This window comes from Pelmatolapia mariae, linkage group LG8, assembly GCF_036321145.2.
Source record: "Pelmatolapia mariae isolate MD_Pm_ZW linkage group LG8, Pm_UMD_F_2, whole genome shotgun sequence".
NCBI lineage: Eukaryota > Metazoa > Chordata > Actinopteri > Cichliformes > Cichlidae > Pelmatolapia > Pelmatolapia mariae.
The window spans coordinates 8,838,707-8,854,371 of NC_086234.1; the positions used below are offsets into that span (position 1 = coordinate 8,838,707).

Below are 15,665 nucleotides of genomic sequence, written 5' to 3' on the forward strand. Positions count from 1 at the left end.
TGGACTCAGGGGATTAGAGCATAACACCAGGAAGGTAGATATGGTGCTGACACAGCCACTATAATAAGGCTCAACCAAACCTCAGCTAGAAAAAAAATGTTTCCTCTTCAGCTTGACTCAGTGTGTTGATTTTACTCCTGAATACCACAGTACATAGTTTATTATATCTGAGAGTGCTGATGTATGGCCTCTTTGAGGTTATGTCAGGTTCACTTGTACACGTTCACAACAAAGGATTAGTGGAGCTTACGCTACACACTTGTTATGGAGACAGTGGGATTGTTGGGATCTGTTTTTTACCTGTGGGCTTATCTGGGCTGCCTTGACATGAATGGAGGGGATATTGTGAGATAAGGTCACATCATCACAGTGGATGTGGTGGGATTATATTGCACGACAGGGCTGAATCTGTTTACCTGTAGCTGTCACTCGTGTGGTAGTCATCACATACAGAGAAAGAAAGAGTGATGTCTACACTACATCTTAAATCCTTTATAGACAGCATCTTTTTGCAAGCAAACAAGACAGTGCATATGTTACTTTGTTGGTAAGATGGTAAACATATGGCCCAAAGGTAGTGCTCAGACAGATTAGCAGAAGGCTGGTGGCTGACTCGGCGGACTGGGCCAGAGTACCCAGATCTGGCTGTCCTGGCAGAAAGCAGACAACTTGGAAGCTGGCTAAGCCTGTGGAGATGAGCTCATTGGATGAGTTTTAGCTCAGGTTAAGCCTTGTGCCACCTGCTCTTTTTCTCTCTCAGGCTTACTCTTCCCCCAGAGACAGCCTGTAGGGATCTTCATGGACCACCTGTTGCACTTACACTCAATGAGCTTTTCTTGTCCTTGAGTAAGTAGTAAACTAGCCACAGGTGTAGTGGGTAATATATGTGAATGGGATCTTAAATGTTGCAGGTTTTAGTCACTCAAGAGCATAATAACCTAGTGAAGTTTCAGCATAGAAAAGAAACTTTTATCCCTATCAGAAAAGTAGTGGTAATTTATCTTACTGTACTGTACCGTCACACCATCACTGCCTGACACAATGGTCATTGGGAAACAAAGAAACCTTGAATTATTAAGACTGGCTACATTCAGCTCTTTCACAAGGGTATAGCAGGCTTCTCCACACATTTGATCTTGAACTTTACCTTCCTGATGCAGCCTCCTCTGGGAGGATTTATGTCTGCTCTGGGGACTGTTCCAGATAGCTTTCGCTTGTTAGGTAAATGTGTAAACCACTACATTATGGGACCAGTGAACTAATGCAACCGGTGTAGCCTCTAACACTATGGACATTGAGGATCAAAGAAACACTGAACTGTTGAGGGAAAAAAATAAATAGCCTAATTCAACTTAAAAACAATAATTGGGCATAATCTTTACTTTTAAAGAGACTATTCGGCATATGTTACTATTGGACATAATTGTTACTTCTAAAGAAAATGAGAAACAATTTCAAAAAACAAACCTAACAAACAAGCTTAGGTGTATTGGTCTTTGCTAATGATGATATAACACAAAAAAGATTAACAAAAAAAAAGAGAGCAGCTCCTGCCACAGATGATAATATTTTTTTTTTCACACAGGTTCTGGTGAGTAGCAAAAAATAATGTAACACACCAACTTTTAAATGCTGTTGGAAACCAGCTTTTAGAGTGCCATGTGCTCTCTATTTTTTAAAAAAACAGTTGTGCTTCAGATTTCTAATCAATAGTTATTGACATTTACATTCACATACTGAACATCACTAAGAAGAAACTGAACCTGCAGCAGACAGTATTTCCATTACCATCTTAACCCTCTCAGGCTCAAATTAAGTTTTAGGTGCTAATGCACAACCAAGTCCTGCAGTGGTACTTCTGAGTAAAAAAAACTCATAAAATATGTATGTGGCGTAATCAGGTTGTTAGTGTTTTAACTGTTGCAAATCTGCAACGCCTGCCTTGAGAGGGTTAATGTGATATACAAACAGAGGTGAGAGGTCAGTCCTTAAGAGGCTACCACTAAGGCCATCTTTAGCCCATAAGGTCTAAAGATGGTCACTCAGCCTTGTGAACAAAATTACTTAGGACATTTTCACTTAACTTAACAAAGTCTGATGTGACATTTAAATGGTTAAACTAAAGTGGTAGGTAGAGGTAAAGTCATTGAAAATACATTTAATTCTTTAAAAGGTATTTTATCTTTAGGGTTGGGTAATAGTTTAAACTTATACACCCATCACTGCCCTATCACTACAACAAACTTTGTTATGTATTTATTGAGGTATATGTACAATTTGCAATTATCATTTTTGTGTTAAACTGTAAAAAAAAAAGAAAGAGAGAACGAAAATCAGCAAGCTGAGGAACCCATTTCAGTTGAAGTTGAGATGAAGGGTGTTGTGCAGCCTCTAAATAAACAGGTGGGATAACACATGCTGTTAAATGATCAGGGATCACCACCTATGATGTGTCCTTGTCCGAGAAGAGAGAGTAATACGTAGCACTTAGCTAGCTTGCCTATAATAGTTTAGACATTTGTCAGACACAGGAGTGGAGACATTCGCTCTGGTGTTCAATACTACCTAAAAGTGACCATACCATACTAGGTGTCCTCAGCACTACATTTCATTGAAAATGGGAATCTCAGTCAAAGCCTTATTTCTGTGCCTGTGTCCTAATTCAAGCACTGCAAAGGAGGCATCACCCTGTGGCTCTCTTCAGCAATTCCACTTTACAAGCTGATTATTTTTACAGAGTACATTAAAAAAAAAAACCTTTTGCACAGATCCCTTATAAATGTGCAGACACTTTATATAAAAACTGAATCCATTTTCAAAGACAGAGCCAGAAAAGGAATATCAGGAATATTAGTACATAAATTCATACACATGTATGTAAAAATATCTTTTAGTAGAGTTGAGTGTTTGCATCACACAGCATGTGTCTTAGCCTTTGGAGTTGTAAGGCATGTTTTTGGCCAGGCTGGTCTGTCACCACACAGAGGGGAATGCTTTATGTTGAGGCCTCATCTCCATAGAGACACCTAGACAAGGTCAGGGCCATTGTTTGTTTTTGTTTTCTGTTTTCTGTTTTTGTTTTTTCATTTCTGTTCCTCAAAATCACAGTCCAACATTTTTGAGAATAAAGGAAACCGTTTTGGAAGAAGTTCACAAAAACTGTGGATTTTTCCTTGTTGCTTTTCAGTCAGCAGGTGAATTGTCTGCATCAAATACGTTCTTGCATTCATTAGTGGGACATCTGTACAGCTTAGCTTGTCTGTGCATTCTGCACTGCATTTCATGGGTATCTTATGACAGTACAATTTCTGTAATATGCAGGGATTCTCATGTACTTATATATCGGGTGTTCTAAAGAAAATTCTCAGGGACAGGTTTGTCTGTCATGTTCATCTTTATCCTGAAGAGAGAGAATGTCAGCCAGAAGGCAAACAAAAATGTAACCTTTTACCTCCTGCTTCCTTTGTAAAGATCACGTCCTTTGAGACAATCAGCAGCATTCAGCTTGGTCCAAGCACAGGTCAGTGTCATTACAGTATGCCCATTAACTGGCAAATTTTCTGCCTTTGTGAACTACGAAGCACCTAACCTCAAGTGCTCAGTATAGAGTTTCCGACATCCTCTACGCCGGCCTGTCAGTGAAAGGAGATTCAAATTGCCTTCGCATTAGAGACTGTACTGTAATTAGCCTGGTTTAGCAAAAGCAGCTCCATTAGAAAACAGTGTAGTGTAGATTAGAAAAGGTTTGCACTGCAGAATACAAAAGTGCCAGCAAACATCAGAATGCTACATAGGACACTCAGTGACTGATAAAATTGGTCAGGTAGCCATCCTGACATTGATTCAAGATTCTTTATTGTCACTATGCAGTCACATAATAAACTTCTGTGCAGTAGCTCTTAGCTGAAAACAAACAGTATTTAAAACACAAACACACAATAGGAAACTAGTAAAACAAAACCAATACAAAACTAGACTGCAGGATTAATTAAAAATGTAGTAAATTTGATTCTATATGCAGCATGCTTACAAGTCTCAGTGCAATGCATAAGATATACTCAATAAATATGCCCAATTAACTTGCTCCCTTATTGTTTCTCCACCCTCTGTTAATGGAAATGTTCTCTCCAACAGCCCATTTGCTAGCCTATTTCTAACAAAAACGGGAAAAAAATGGCACACTTTGTCTAGGTGGAGTGTTTTTATGAGGCAGACTGTTTGAATAGCTTCACAGCTGGACAAGAGATGGAAAGGAAATGCAAATAGCATACAGCGAAAGTGCTAAGCACAGGAACTGAACCTAAAATGGCAACAGTGGCACCACAGAGAGCAGAGGAAGCAGTTTGGGCCAGACGTGGAAAGTAGTCCTACTTTTTTGTTTTTCTTCAAATGTGGGTTAATGTGTCAATCCAAATAGACAGCCTGTTCCAGAAAAGTGGATAATCTTTGCTTTCCTTATTCTCACACCTGACCTCGAGTTAGCTTTCTCACTGATTCCACTACACCCTCCTTTACAGCATGAGCTGTTGTTGGTTGGATCGTGCATGTTTGCGTGTGTTGTAAGTGATCCCTCTCAGTGCCCTCTCATCATGCGCTCTCTGAAGGAGACTCAAGTCTAGAGTGGATTGCAGCTTTTGTTTTTTTGGACCAATAAATTTTTTTGAAAAATTAAAATAGTTCATTATGGAGTATGGACTATACTATACATGCTAGCTGTTAAATAATACACACAATATACCAAATATTGTTCAAACCACTCCGTGTCTTTAGGCTTAGTGTTTGAAATGAAAAGAACTACCCAATGGGCTTTTATTGTTATCACAACTTGTAATGTTACAGATCATGCAAGCAAGCATGCTTTCTGTAGAGGAGACGATGAAATTGTAAGGAAAGACACTTTCCTGTGTCCTGAATCTTCCCCTGTTTCCCCCTGCTTCCTGCATTGCACTTTAATACCTCTTACTCAAGCAGGAACTACAAGGCAGCCACAGGGCCATAGATGTGCTCGCTTTAATAGGTGACAGGCAAGAATTTGTCCATTGTGGCAAAACTGTTAGGTAAAAAAGCCTTTACACAATGGCTGAGATAACTCTAGCCAGAGCTGAAAAAGCAACAAATTTAAAAATATCAGTTGTGAAATGAAGAGTCAAATTTTTGAGTGGGAAGAGCAACAAGTATGCCAAAAAAGACTGAGGGAAATAAAAATAGGAAGAAAAGAGATTGTATTTGAGATGGACAGATTTTCAGCTAGCCATTACATGGTGTTTACAAAGAATTGTATGCCTTGAGAATTAATGATCTAGTGGGAATCAGTCTCTACGGGGGCTTTTAGTGTATTACTCCAGTCATAACAACATGTTGTCTCTCTGGTGGGGCTCATCCATGAGACCGCCTTTCCCGAAAATTGCCTACATTGGACAATTAAAACAAGAATCAAGGGAAAATGTTTAATCGCAGCACTGAGTCAGAGAATAGAAAACGTACCTTTTCCACAAGGATGGTAGATTATGAAAAGGTGATGTAGGTGAGTCACGTCTCCATTTATTGTGTAGCTTTAAGAGCTGCACAATAAATGTATTATATATGATGAAAACATAATTTTTATCCCCCCTCAGCCACAAAAGCCTGAAGGGGTATAGTCGTCACCCTGCCGTCACCCAACTTTGTAAACTTGATTAATCGAGAGGGAGCTGACGTAGGATTTTCAAATTGATACCATAGATGTATCTACTAGGTGGATGATGACCATTGATAACGACCGGTATTTTCTCCTTTTAATTCAAGTACAATGGATTTTTTTTAAAAAACCCTTTCATTTGCATTGTTAAATTATTAAGTATTACCTAGGAACACAACTGAAAATCCAATATAGAGTAAGCTAAAAAACTGTGGTTGGTTTAGTACAGTTGTGCTTTCTGAGCTCACCCAGAAGCTTTTAATTTGCATACTGACATTTTTGAAGGATGTTCAATTTAGACAGTTTGTCAGTTCCAAACTCCACTTTAGTTTTTGTTTGTTTGTTTGTTTAATGAACTCAACACTTTCATGGGGCTGCTTACAGTTTTTCTTTTGCCTATACCTCTTTAGTACATTCAAGCTGTCAGTTACCTTCAAAAAAGAGAGTGGAGTGTATTTTTGAAACCTTGGAGGAAATTGATTGTCTGCCATGCCTCCAAAAAGGACTTGGAAGAAGTAATGGTTTTTGTGTTTTGCACGGACAACATCTCCTTCTGTCATGTCATGATGGTAGCAAAATTCACTGAAAGGCTGAAAATAGCATGCTGTCGAGCACCATTTTGCTATTACTGTCATTATGTGTGAACATGGGTGTGAAGTTAACTCGGCTCTGTACTAAATGGACCCTTGCACAGCTTGCTGCTGCCTTCATCTGGAAGGATCCTCCAAAGGCCATTACTCACCAACATGTTTTTTCAGCTTTTATTCTATTATACTAGAAAGAAGGAAAGTCATCTTACTCCTGTGATAATTCCTTTTGATAATTGTAACAGTCATTACAATGAAACAAATGAGGAACAAATAACAAAGCAAAAATACACGCTTAAAAAAATGAAGTTATTTTACACTGCTGTTTGGTCTGTTTATTATTAGAGGTTAATCTGCTATGGATGATTCGTATCTTTGTCAAAAAGCAGAACATCAAAGGTGTAAATGGAAAAATGCTGGCATATTTATATCTGAAATCCAGAGTTCTGGCACACAGAAGACTTTTACCATTTATACTAAAAAAAAAAAAAAAAAAAATTAAGATATTAAGAAAGGAATGGAGTAATCTGTGTACAGGTCAGTTTAATTTTTCTGATTTCAGTTGGAATTTATTTTGATTCAAACGTTTCCTTTTTATCCTAAAAAGATCATCTTAAGTTGACTCTTAAGTTCTCCGACACATGATAAATGTGAAGCTAGATGTTAACCCATATCAACCTCGGAATTGTAGCTTGATTCTGTGTAGTATGTGTATGAGTCTGCGTCTGTGTGTTGTTGCCTGGATAATTGGTGATTGCCCTAGTTTGTGTGTTATGCCAGACCTCCGGCCCCTGGCCTTGAGTTTACTTCTGGCCTTTAAAAAGCCACCAGCCTCCGGCACAGTGCTACTATGGGTTTCTGCCAGCTGGTGTACTCCTGGATGTTTGTTTGTGATGGTACCACGTTGTCATGTAATAGCTTTTCTGGTAATCAGCCTAATTACCTCTTGGCGTTGACTTTACTCTTTTGTCATTGTCTTCTGTTAGCTTGCATGTTATCTCACAAACATGACATTTTTAACACAAGAAACAAAATAAAAGTGGTTAATGGGTTTGATTGTTTTATTTTAGAGTATAATTTATGACAGTGTGAAGATACCTGACATCTTCACACTGAATTGTGATCTGGACGTTTAGTGAATTGCTTTTTTGGATGACAGATTGCTGCATTGTTCTTTCAGTCCTTTTTAACAATCCGTGCCTGTGCTGTTTAATAATGCATCTGTGCTACATAAAAAAAGGGAGTGATGAGTGAAGCGAGGAAAATTGGAAGTTTAAAAGGGACAAAATGAAGTAATTTCTCTCATCCAATTCTTCAGCTTAAAAGACATCTTGCTGCATTGTGCAAGAGGCTGAAAGTACTATTGCGTGTATTATTGAACATCTCAGTCGGAATTACATCTGACTGTAATGATTTGGCCTTCGTTAGCCACAGCCAGACATCTTATATAACATCAAATAGAAGAGCAGACCTTGCTATCAGGCACACTGTATCAGGTATACTGTGATCCAGCACGCACCTCCAATCATGGAGAGCCTCTGAAACGGGATATACAGTAGCATTGTTGGGGTGCAGAGGGCAGTACCGAGGGTTTCTATCAGATAACCAGCTGCAATTGTGCCCGTTGGATTTTCCAAAGCTTTGGTTGCGTTGCTGACAGAGCAGCTTGAAAGGTTGCCTTGTAAAGGTCACAGCTTAGACCCGCTTGCATTCTTTTTCTGATCTCAGTCCTTTTATTCTTCTTCAGTATTCTTGACACAGCATGCAGATGGCATTGTTAAGCAAATCTACTGTTATGTAATTGTGCAGCCAGAAGATATTAGAAGGGACTACTGAAATACACACAGAGAGCTGAGTCGTCACATAGAGATTAATACATTTATTTCATATTCTGATGGGTACCTGTCCTTTAATAAATAAAGAGATGAATACCTGCATGACATTAAAAGGACTGCATTGTAGACCTAATGTGGGTGGCATTTCCTTTTTCTGCCAGTGGCTCAGTTGAAGTCAGCAGGGAGAGTCTTTAAACATATTAGCAGCTCTATTTTTAGCAGACATTTCAACTGCACTTTTAACTTATCTGTCTCATATAGATTTGTAGGGATAGTTTTAAATCAAATTAAAGGATTTCAGTAGACAACAAGATAGTATTTTTCCATGTTTTTCCCAATAGCCTGCTTGTCATAGTGGGAAAGTTCTTTCAGTGTGACCACAATCTATCACAAATGCATCTTTTCAAAGTATGCATTATGAACTGTTCACATAATTTCCTTAGGGATTAATAAAAGATTCTGATTCTGATTAAGGGATGTTACCTCATCAACACTGAAGCCAATACACCCTAATTCAGACAGCATCTTAACATTTTTGGTGTCAGTTCTTTAGATTTCTCATCTGTGCTATCTTTGGTTATTGCGTCAGTTGTTGCTGCTTCATTGATGTATAAGGGTTTTGTTAATTAACCTTAAAATATCTCACAACATTTCTTCAGGTTTTCCTTAATTTTACCTTCTAGCAATGCACTACACCAAAGCCTGAAAATAATTATACGATTAGTACAAGACAGGAAAAGGGTTTTGCTTCTAGTGTAGTGTTTTCAGATTTTGCTTTGTTATTTTCTTAGTGACCCTAACCATTATCTAGGTGTAATGAAATAGTGCTTAGAAAACTGGTTGATCTCTAGACTTCTGACTTTTGTTCCCTGTCTTGGCAGCATTTTCCATTTGGCACATGATAGCAGAGGGAGTCAGGGAGAAGCAACCAGGGCTGGCTCGCTAGTGAAACCGCACCACATCCAGGCTTTGAATTATAGATCTACGGTGGGGGCTAGCTGTGCTATAGTCAGCAGGATGGCCAACCAAGTCAATCCTGCTGGTTTAATCACCCCAACAGCAAGTCTTGCGGATCATCATTCCCATCAGCCAAGAAAAGCACCAGGCAGCACTGCTCCATCTCACCACACTGTTTACAGGTGTATAGATAATGCCATCATGCTAATTGGGTTCATGTCGCCTCATAAGCAAGCTGTTGTCTGACTTTGGCTGATCCTTGAGATACTATAAATATTTTATAGCCTCTTTTTTTCTTAGCCACCGTGTATAAATTCACGCTCTGACCATTTTCTTTTTGCCAGTGTCCGAGGTCAAGTTAAAATGAGTCACGCGCTGCATCCAAATGAAAAGTGGCTGTAGCATGTGATGTCCATTGTGACACCATGATTAAAACTGCTAGAAATGACACCATGCTTGTAGAGGCTGTCAACCAGGAAATTGCTTTCCTTTTCACTTTGTGCTTTTCTCAGGCGCATCGGGCTTCTAGCCCACTTGTGTCAAAATTGATGTCTCCTTCAGAGGTCCCCATGAATAAGTCAGCAGCCAGTGAAAAGGGGCGATTGGTCCTGGTAGAAATAACAACAAGAGCCAATTTAGAACTGAGTGGAAAGTCTTGTTTTGACGTCAAACATCTAAAATTGTGTCTTTCCGGATCTTTGAAAGATCATGGTTTGACCACTACCCATAAATTTAACCATTTTGGCAGAGGTTTAGAAATCACACACTGGCTGCTGCAATTGGTTGTTATCATCAGAGTGCTAAGCCATTAATGGACGTGATGGCAAATTGACTATTACTATACTATCACAGGTTTGGCCTGTCCTTTACTTTGATCGTTAACAGCAAACACATAGGCCCTTATAATGATCTATGTGCTCGCTGTATTATAGCAGTTGTGTTTGGAGAATGGTTGCTGTGCAGCTGTTCACTGACTCACAGCTTCGCCTCAAGTAAGCTCAACTCAAGAGAGATGAGTTTGATTAACTATTTTAAGGCTCATTTTGCCAGCTAACAGTTTCATCAATTTATCTTAACATTTGCCAAATGTGCTCATAGTGGCAAAATGTGATTAGTCGGTTCTTGTGGGGAAATAAATTACGTACCTTTTGTATAGGTGAATTTCTTTGTGCTCAAACTTACTGTGTTTCATAAGTGCGTTAAAACTCTGTCTTTTTCATCTTATACACATCAACATGCTTCTTTCGCTGTGAGTGTTTGAGTACGTTTCCATGTAACTGTGAGCAAGAACCAGAAAGAGGGAGGATGTGTATAAAGCTAATGTCAAGAACACTACGTTTCTAAGCGTTTCTTAACCTGTTCTGTACGCTAGACGTCAGTGCTCAAGGGCTAATACTGACCTGTACCTAACCTCAGACACTTCTCAGAAGCCTCTTAATTAAATGCAGAGAACAACCTACGGTAAAGGCCGTCTGTGTCGAGAACTTCTAAACCCAGGAAGGTTAGGCACAAGTCCAGACATCCTGTCTTATGTTGCCACACAGTGTACTGACACTAGAGCCAGCACCTTAAAGTCTTATCAGGAGACTTAAGAAAATTAATAGTATAGAATCTTTCCAAGCAGCAGATGCTGTGTGTGGATGTTCATGGGTGGAGCCGTGGGAAGGTAGCCTATACTGTAACTCAAGAAACACAGATGACAGATGGGACTATAAGTGTTATCAACACCCTTGGTCCCTAATGATTTCCCAAGCGCATGCACAGAAACAGAACTGTGCATGAAAGCATGCATTTGATACTTGCTATTATGTAACAGCACTGCTGTGTGCTCATCAGCTTTTTCAAGCAACAAAATTACACAAGCATATATACAAGTTAATATATGCCTTGCATATATTAACAAGCTATGTCGCTTTTCAACATAAGACCAACTAACTTCAAAAAGGAAAACATTTTACTCTATTATAGTTTTTGTTTACATTTGAACTGGTACTTTTTAGCCCCCACCTCCAAAAAGTCTTTCCAGGGGTGCAGAAAATGTGAAAACACTCGTTTTATGCATTTGTTGTGTATAAGAACAACAAAAAAAATTATAGTAAAGTGATCATTTCTTTTGCTTCTTTTAAAGATTGTTTTTTCTCCTCAGTGTTGCCAAATGCTCACTCATAAAGGATCAATTTACTGCAAATCTATGTTTAATGTTGTGCTCTTTTTCTTACAAGACTAAGTGCCTTCAGATGATGATAAATAAATAAAACTGAATTGAACTAAAATTTTTATTTTCCCTCATTCCCTTCTATGTTGTGGCAGGCGTAGTTCATATCATAGAAAGATGACTGAAAGAGGAATTGTGGTTGACAACATCTATCTAGAGTTAAAGTTACATTTTACCATGGTCACAATAGGTTAATGTGAGAAAGGGTCACTATTGTTTGCCTGACTGTCCATCCCGGGCCTTCCTGGCTACACCTCTTGTCACCGCTGGGACCAGTGGTTTCCCTTAAGAGGTGGGCAAAAACACTCCCTCACTTGGGTGTAACTACAACTGGCATGGCCTCTTTTGCTCCTGACAACTTTGATACATTTATTTTATTATTAGATGTTCAATTACACACTTTTTGTGTCTTTGCTGCTCTTTGCCAGAATAATTCTTCTGACTACACTCACATTGTCTGTGAAGGTCATCACATTGACTGAGACTAAGTGGCTTAAGAGCACCTAAGAGAAGTACTACGTTGTTCACAGTGTCTTTGCTATGAAATGCGATCAGAGCTTGTACGTCATTGTATCTGGGTGCTACAGGAGACGGAGGAAGTTAGGGAAAGAGGAAGAATGGGCATCAGTTGCTGGACATGTTATCTTTGTGTCGAAAGGACATTGCGGCATTAATCTTCTTCACGTGTATGCCACAGAAAAAATACTAACTGAAAAGGTAACGATATAAATTCAAAGAACAAATAGTTGTATGCCTTCGATGTTTACTCTTTCTTTTTCTTAATACTTCACTCTCCTCTTTGTCCCCCTCTTTTCTGATTGCAACCTGTGTAAGCCTGCCATGCTCCCCGCCTTCATCTGTTGTTCCCAGTTTATTAAAAGTGGAACCCCCCCCCCCTCTCTTGAATTTCAATTGAGAGGCTTCAAAGTGAGCGGTTCAGTGGTTGGTGGGGTTGGGAGAGTGGGGGGGGTCATCAAACAAGCCGGGTGCTTCAGGCCTCAGAGGACTCTCAAGGCCCACTGCTGAAAGGAGCTGGTGAGCTGACAAACCCCTAGCCCCCCCATGGTCATATCTAAAATAAACTTAAGTGCTCTCTGTTTTTATTAATTTTTGTCCCAGGTCAGTTGCACAAGATTCAAACCTACAATACTGTGAGAAAACTAATTTTCCTTCAGCTGTGTACAATCACACCAAGTCAGTTGGAACCATTCTGAGCCGAAGATTTGCCATCCTTATTGTAATATATTTTTCCTGATGTCGTGATGTTCTGTTTCTGCATTGTTTCTGAAATATTCTTTTTCAGAGATGTGACTTACTAGTGATAATGGACTAGTTTTGTCAAACCGAACAATTAGAAGAATGTGACATTTCAGTGCTTATTCACATTCAGTGTAATTTCTGCTACCGTGGCTGTCACATGTACAAAAGCATATTTTTAGCATTTTTTTTAACACCAATGTTTCCAATTTTCTCCCTAAAAAACTGAAGTTTGTCTCTTTACTGCATGACTGTCTTTGCCATGTGAGCTGCTTTTTGGGTCATTATGTTCTATGACCATGATTCAGACAGATGGCCTGAGTGGATTCCCATTTCCATAAATGCATATTCTACATACAAGCTGTGAAATGAGTGTAGAGGGGACTGTATTTGTCACAAGAAGTGGCTTTCATTTCCTGGAGGAAATAGCTTCCGCTGGCATTTTCATCTTTCACATGCAATTTCTTACCATTAACTTTAATAATATATAGGTGGAAGAAGTTATACTAACTAAAGATTTTACTTTTAACATTTAGGCTCAAAGGTGCACAAAAGTGAAGTTGCACAATTGCTTTTCCCTTCCTTTCTTTGCCTTCATGTGACACTGCTTTTCTCTGTTAGACGTATTTTCTTGTGTGTGTTTTTTTTTTTTTTTGTTTTTTTTTGTTTTGTTTTTTTTGTACATGCCTCTTTAATTTGGATCTGAATATATTAAAATACCATCTGTGGTAAAACCGTAGTATGTTTGCCCCTGTGACCACATTAACAGATTATGGAGAGTCTCAAGTAATTAGTGTGTGTGTATGTATGTATGTGTATATGTCTATACACATATAATTTAGTGCTAATTACACGCACCTTTAATTCAAGAAAATACAGAAATGCTTACAAATTGGTGTAAGTTGATACTACTACACAGAACATCCCTCTTCACTGTCACAAACAGTCAGTTTAGTCATTTAACACCAACAGCTGTGTTTTAGCAAATGTGGAAACTATAAAGGTTGGAGAGAAGGTGAACTAGACCCTTTAAAATAGTCACAAAAGGTAATTGAATGCTAAAACCTACTTTAAAAGAAGACATAAATGTAGTAAAATAAATCCAAATGGACACACTTGGAGCATGGTGTTTTATGATCATTAAGTAGGTACTGGAGCTCATCTCATTGGCCTGAAGGGAGACATCGAGCAAATGGCTATCTCGTTTTTCCAGATGTACAGCACAGTAAGGGGCTCAACAGAAACTTGCATCTGGAGTGATCTGCCACAAAGAGACACATCTTTATTTTGTGTTAGCTAGTCCTGGAAACTGAGCGGTCGTTTATATTTTTTTTCCTGCACTTATGAGATACTGTAATGATTAGTGAACAGTCATCCATCTAATCCCAGCAGAATTATGCTTCAGTAGCCTTTCAGCTGACCTTCTGGTCATTTATCTTTGCCACACTTTCAAGCTGGACCTAATGTCACTGAATAGAGAGCCCATTTGCTCATTAGCACATCTTTCCACTGTTATTAAAAGTAAACCAAACTGTCTACACAACAAACACATTACTAAGTTCAATGGCCTCGCTGATGTCAATACTGTTTAGCCCCTTTCCTGCAAAAGCCTGTCTTCTTTTCCTGTATCTTAACCATTTTCTTCATCATTAGATGGTGGTTCTGATGGACCCCATGGAAGACCCAGACGACATCTTGCGTGCCAATCGCTCGAGGGAGAAGACTTACATGTTTGATGTAGCATTTGACTTCTCCGCTAGTCAGGTTTGTCAGGAGTTAAAGAAGAAAACAAAAAAACTAAATTTAAGCAAATCTTGCACTGTATTCATATCGATGTGTAGCTGTTTATGTATGGCCTGAACCCTTTATTTTCTCCTCCCTATACAGGAGGAAGTGTACCGGGCAACAACAAAAGGCCTAATTGAGGGCCTTATATCAGGCTACAATGCCACTGTGTTTGCCTATGGACCCACAGGTTTGTTTTGTGCGAGTGTATGTGCATTGAACAAGAACCAAGTATATTTCTTAGTACTCAGTCTCAGTGCTCATAGGTGTATCATATACTAATTACATGTGCAACCCTCCTGACCTGTTGTCAGCCTGAGCCAGAGAGTTATTCAGCAAGCTTTTGGGAAAAGGTAGACATCTTATTAACACCTGTTTCACTTTTGATTTTAGCAAAGGCCTGATTAGAAAATGAGTCATGCTCTGCATCCCACATTTCCAGTGGGTAGTCACAGGCTGTCAAAGACTAGTACAGAGCCATTGCTCCATCAAGTTTCCCACCTTTCTCTTGCTTTCATTTTTTGCCTTCTGCCTGGCCATTTCTCCCACACAAGCTCTACTCTTGGCCTCCTCTTATGGAAAGTAAGCACAGAGGTTGTAGCCACTCATGTGTATGCATGTTGTTTCCTTCTTGAAACTACAAAGTTAACACGCTAGGAGCAAATGATTGGCATTTATTTATACTTTAAAATGTTTTTTCACGAATTCACCTCTGTAGCTAATTTTGTCCGTCACTGGATGCTCACTACGTGGTTAAGACTGAGTCTATGAGAGGTATTATATTTTGTTTTCAGGTTGTGGAAAGACGTACACCATGTTAGGGACTGACAAGGAGCCAGGCATCTATGTTCGAACTCTGAATGACCTGTTCCGTGCCATTGAGGAGACCAGTGATGACATGCTGTACAGTGTGTCTATGTCCTATCTGGAAGTAAGGCTTTTCATTTTTAAAAGAATTTGTCTCTAGACCTGTATTCTTATCACGAACTCTCAAGTAATGACACATCTAATTGCTCTGCAGTGAGACCCAAAATGTTAGATCCATTACTCTGATTGCTCACTCAGTAATTACCACTAATTTCTTGAGGTATGAACATTAGATATCCATGGCTGGTTCTGTCTACTGTTCAAATGGGATTTTGTTTTTTGGTTTTGTCTTTTTTTGGGGGGGGGTTCCACCTCCACACTGTTCTTGTAACATTTGATGTTGTTAATTAATGCCCGTAGTAGGCAGATACAGCTATCACTTTACTTTTTTCTGGCATCCATGTCACATCTGAAGTGAGCTGGGCATCCTTATCTGCAGCCCAGTAGAGAGAGCGGGAGAATAAGATTGTTAGATACATTTTTAT

At 39.1% G+C, this 15,665-nt stretch overlaps 1 protein-coding gene across 3 annotated transcripts in view; it reads left to right on the plus strand.

Annotated features, from left to right (window-relative positions):
* Window positions 1-15,665, plus strand: part of kif19 (kinesin family member 19) — a 34,006-nt gene that overhangs the window by 4,453 nt on the left and 13,888 nt on the right. Inside the window, exons 1-4 of one of the 3 annotated variants that reach the window (XM_063482704.1) lie at window positions 11,750-11,988; window positions 14,182-14,292; window positions 14,416-14,503; window positions 15,108-15,244. In XM_063482704.1, the coding sequence (XP_063338774.1) occupies window positions 11,812-11,988; window positions 14,182-14,292; window positions 14,416-14,503; window positions 15,108-15,244 (513 nt within the window). In that variant the 5' untranslated portion in view covers window positions 11,750-11,811. Of the gene's footprint in view, window positions 1-11,749; window positions 11,989-14,181; window positions 14,293-14,415; window positions 14,504-15,107; window positions 15,245-15,665 lie in introns of those variants that run through there. The other 2 variants (XM_063482703.1, XM_063482705.1) reach the window with 2 other exon arrangements.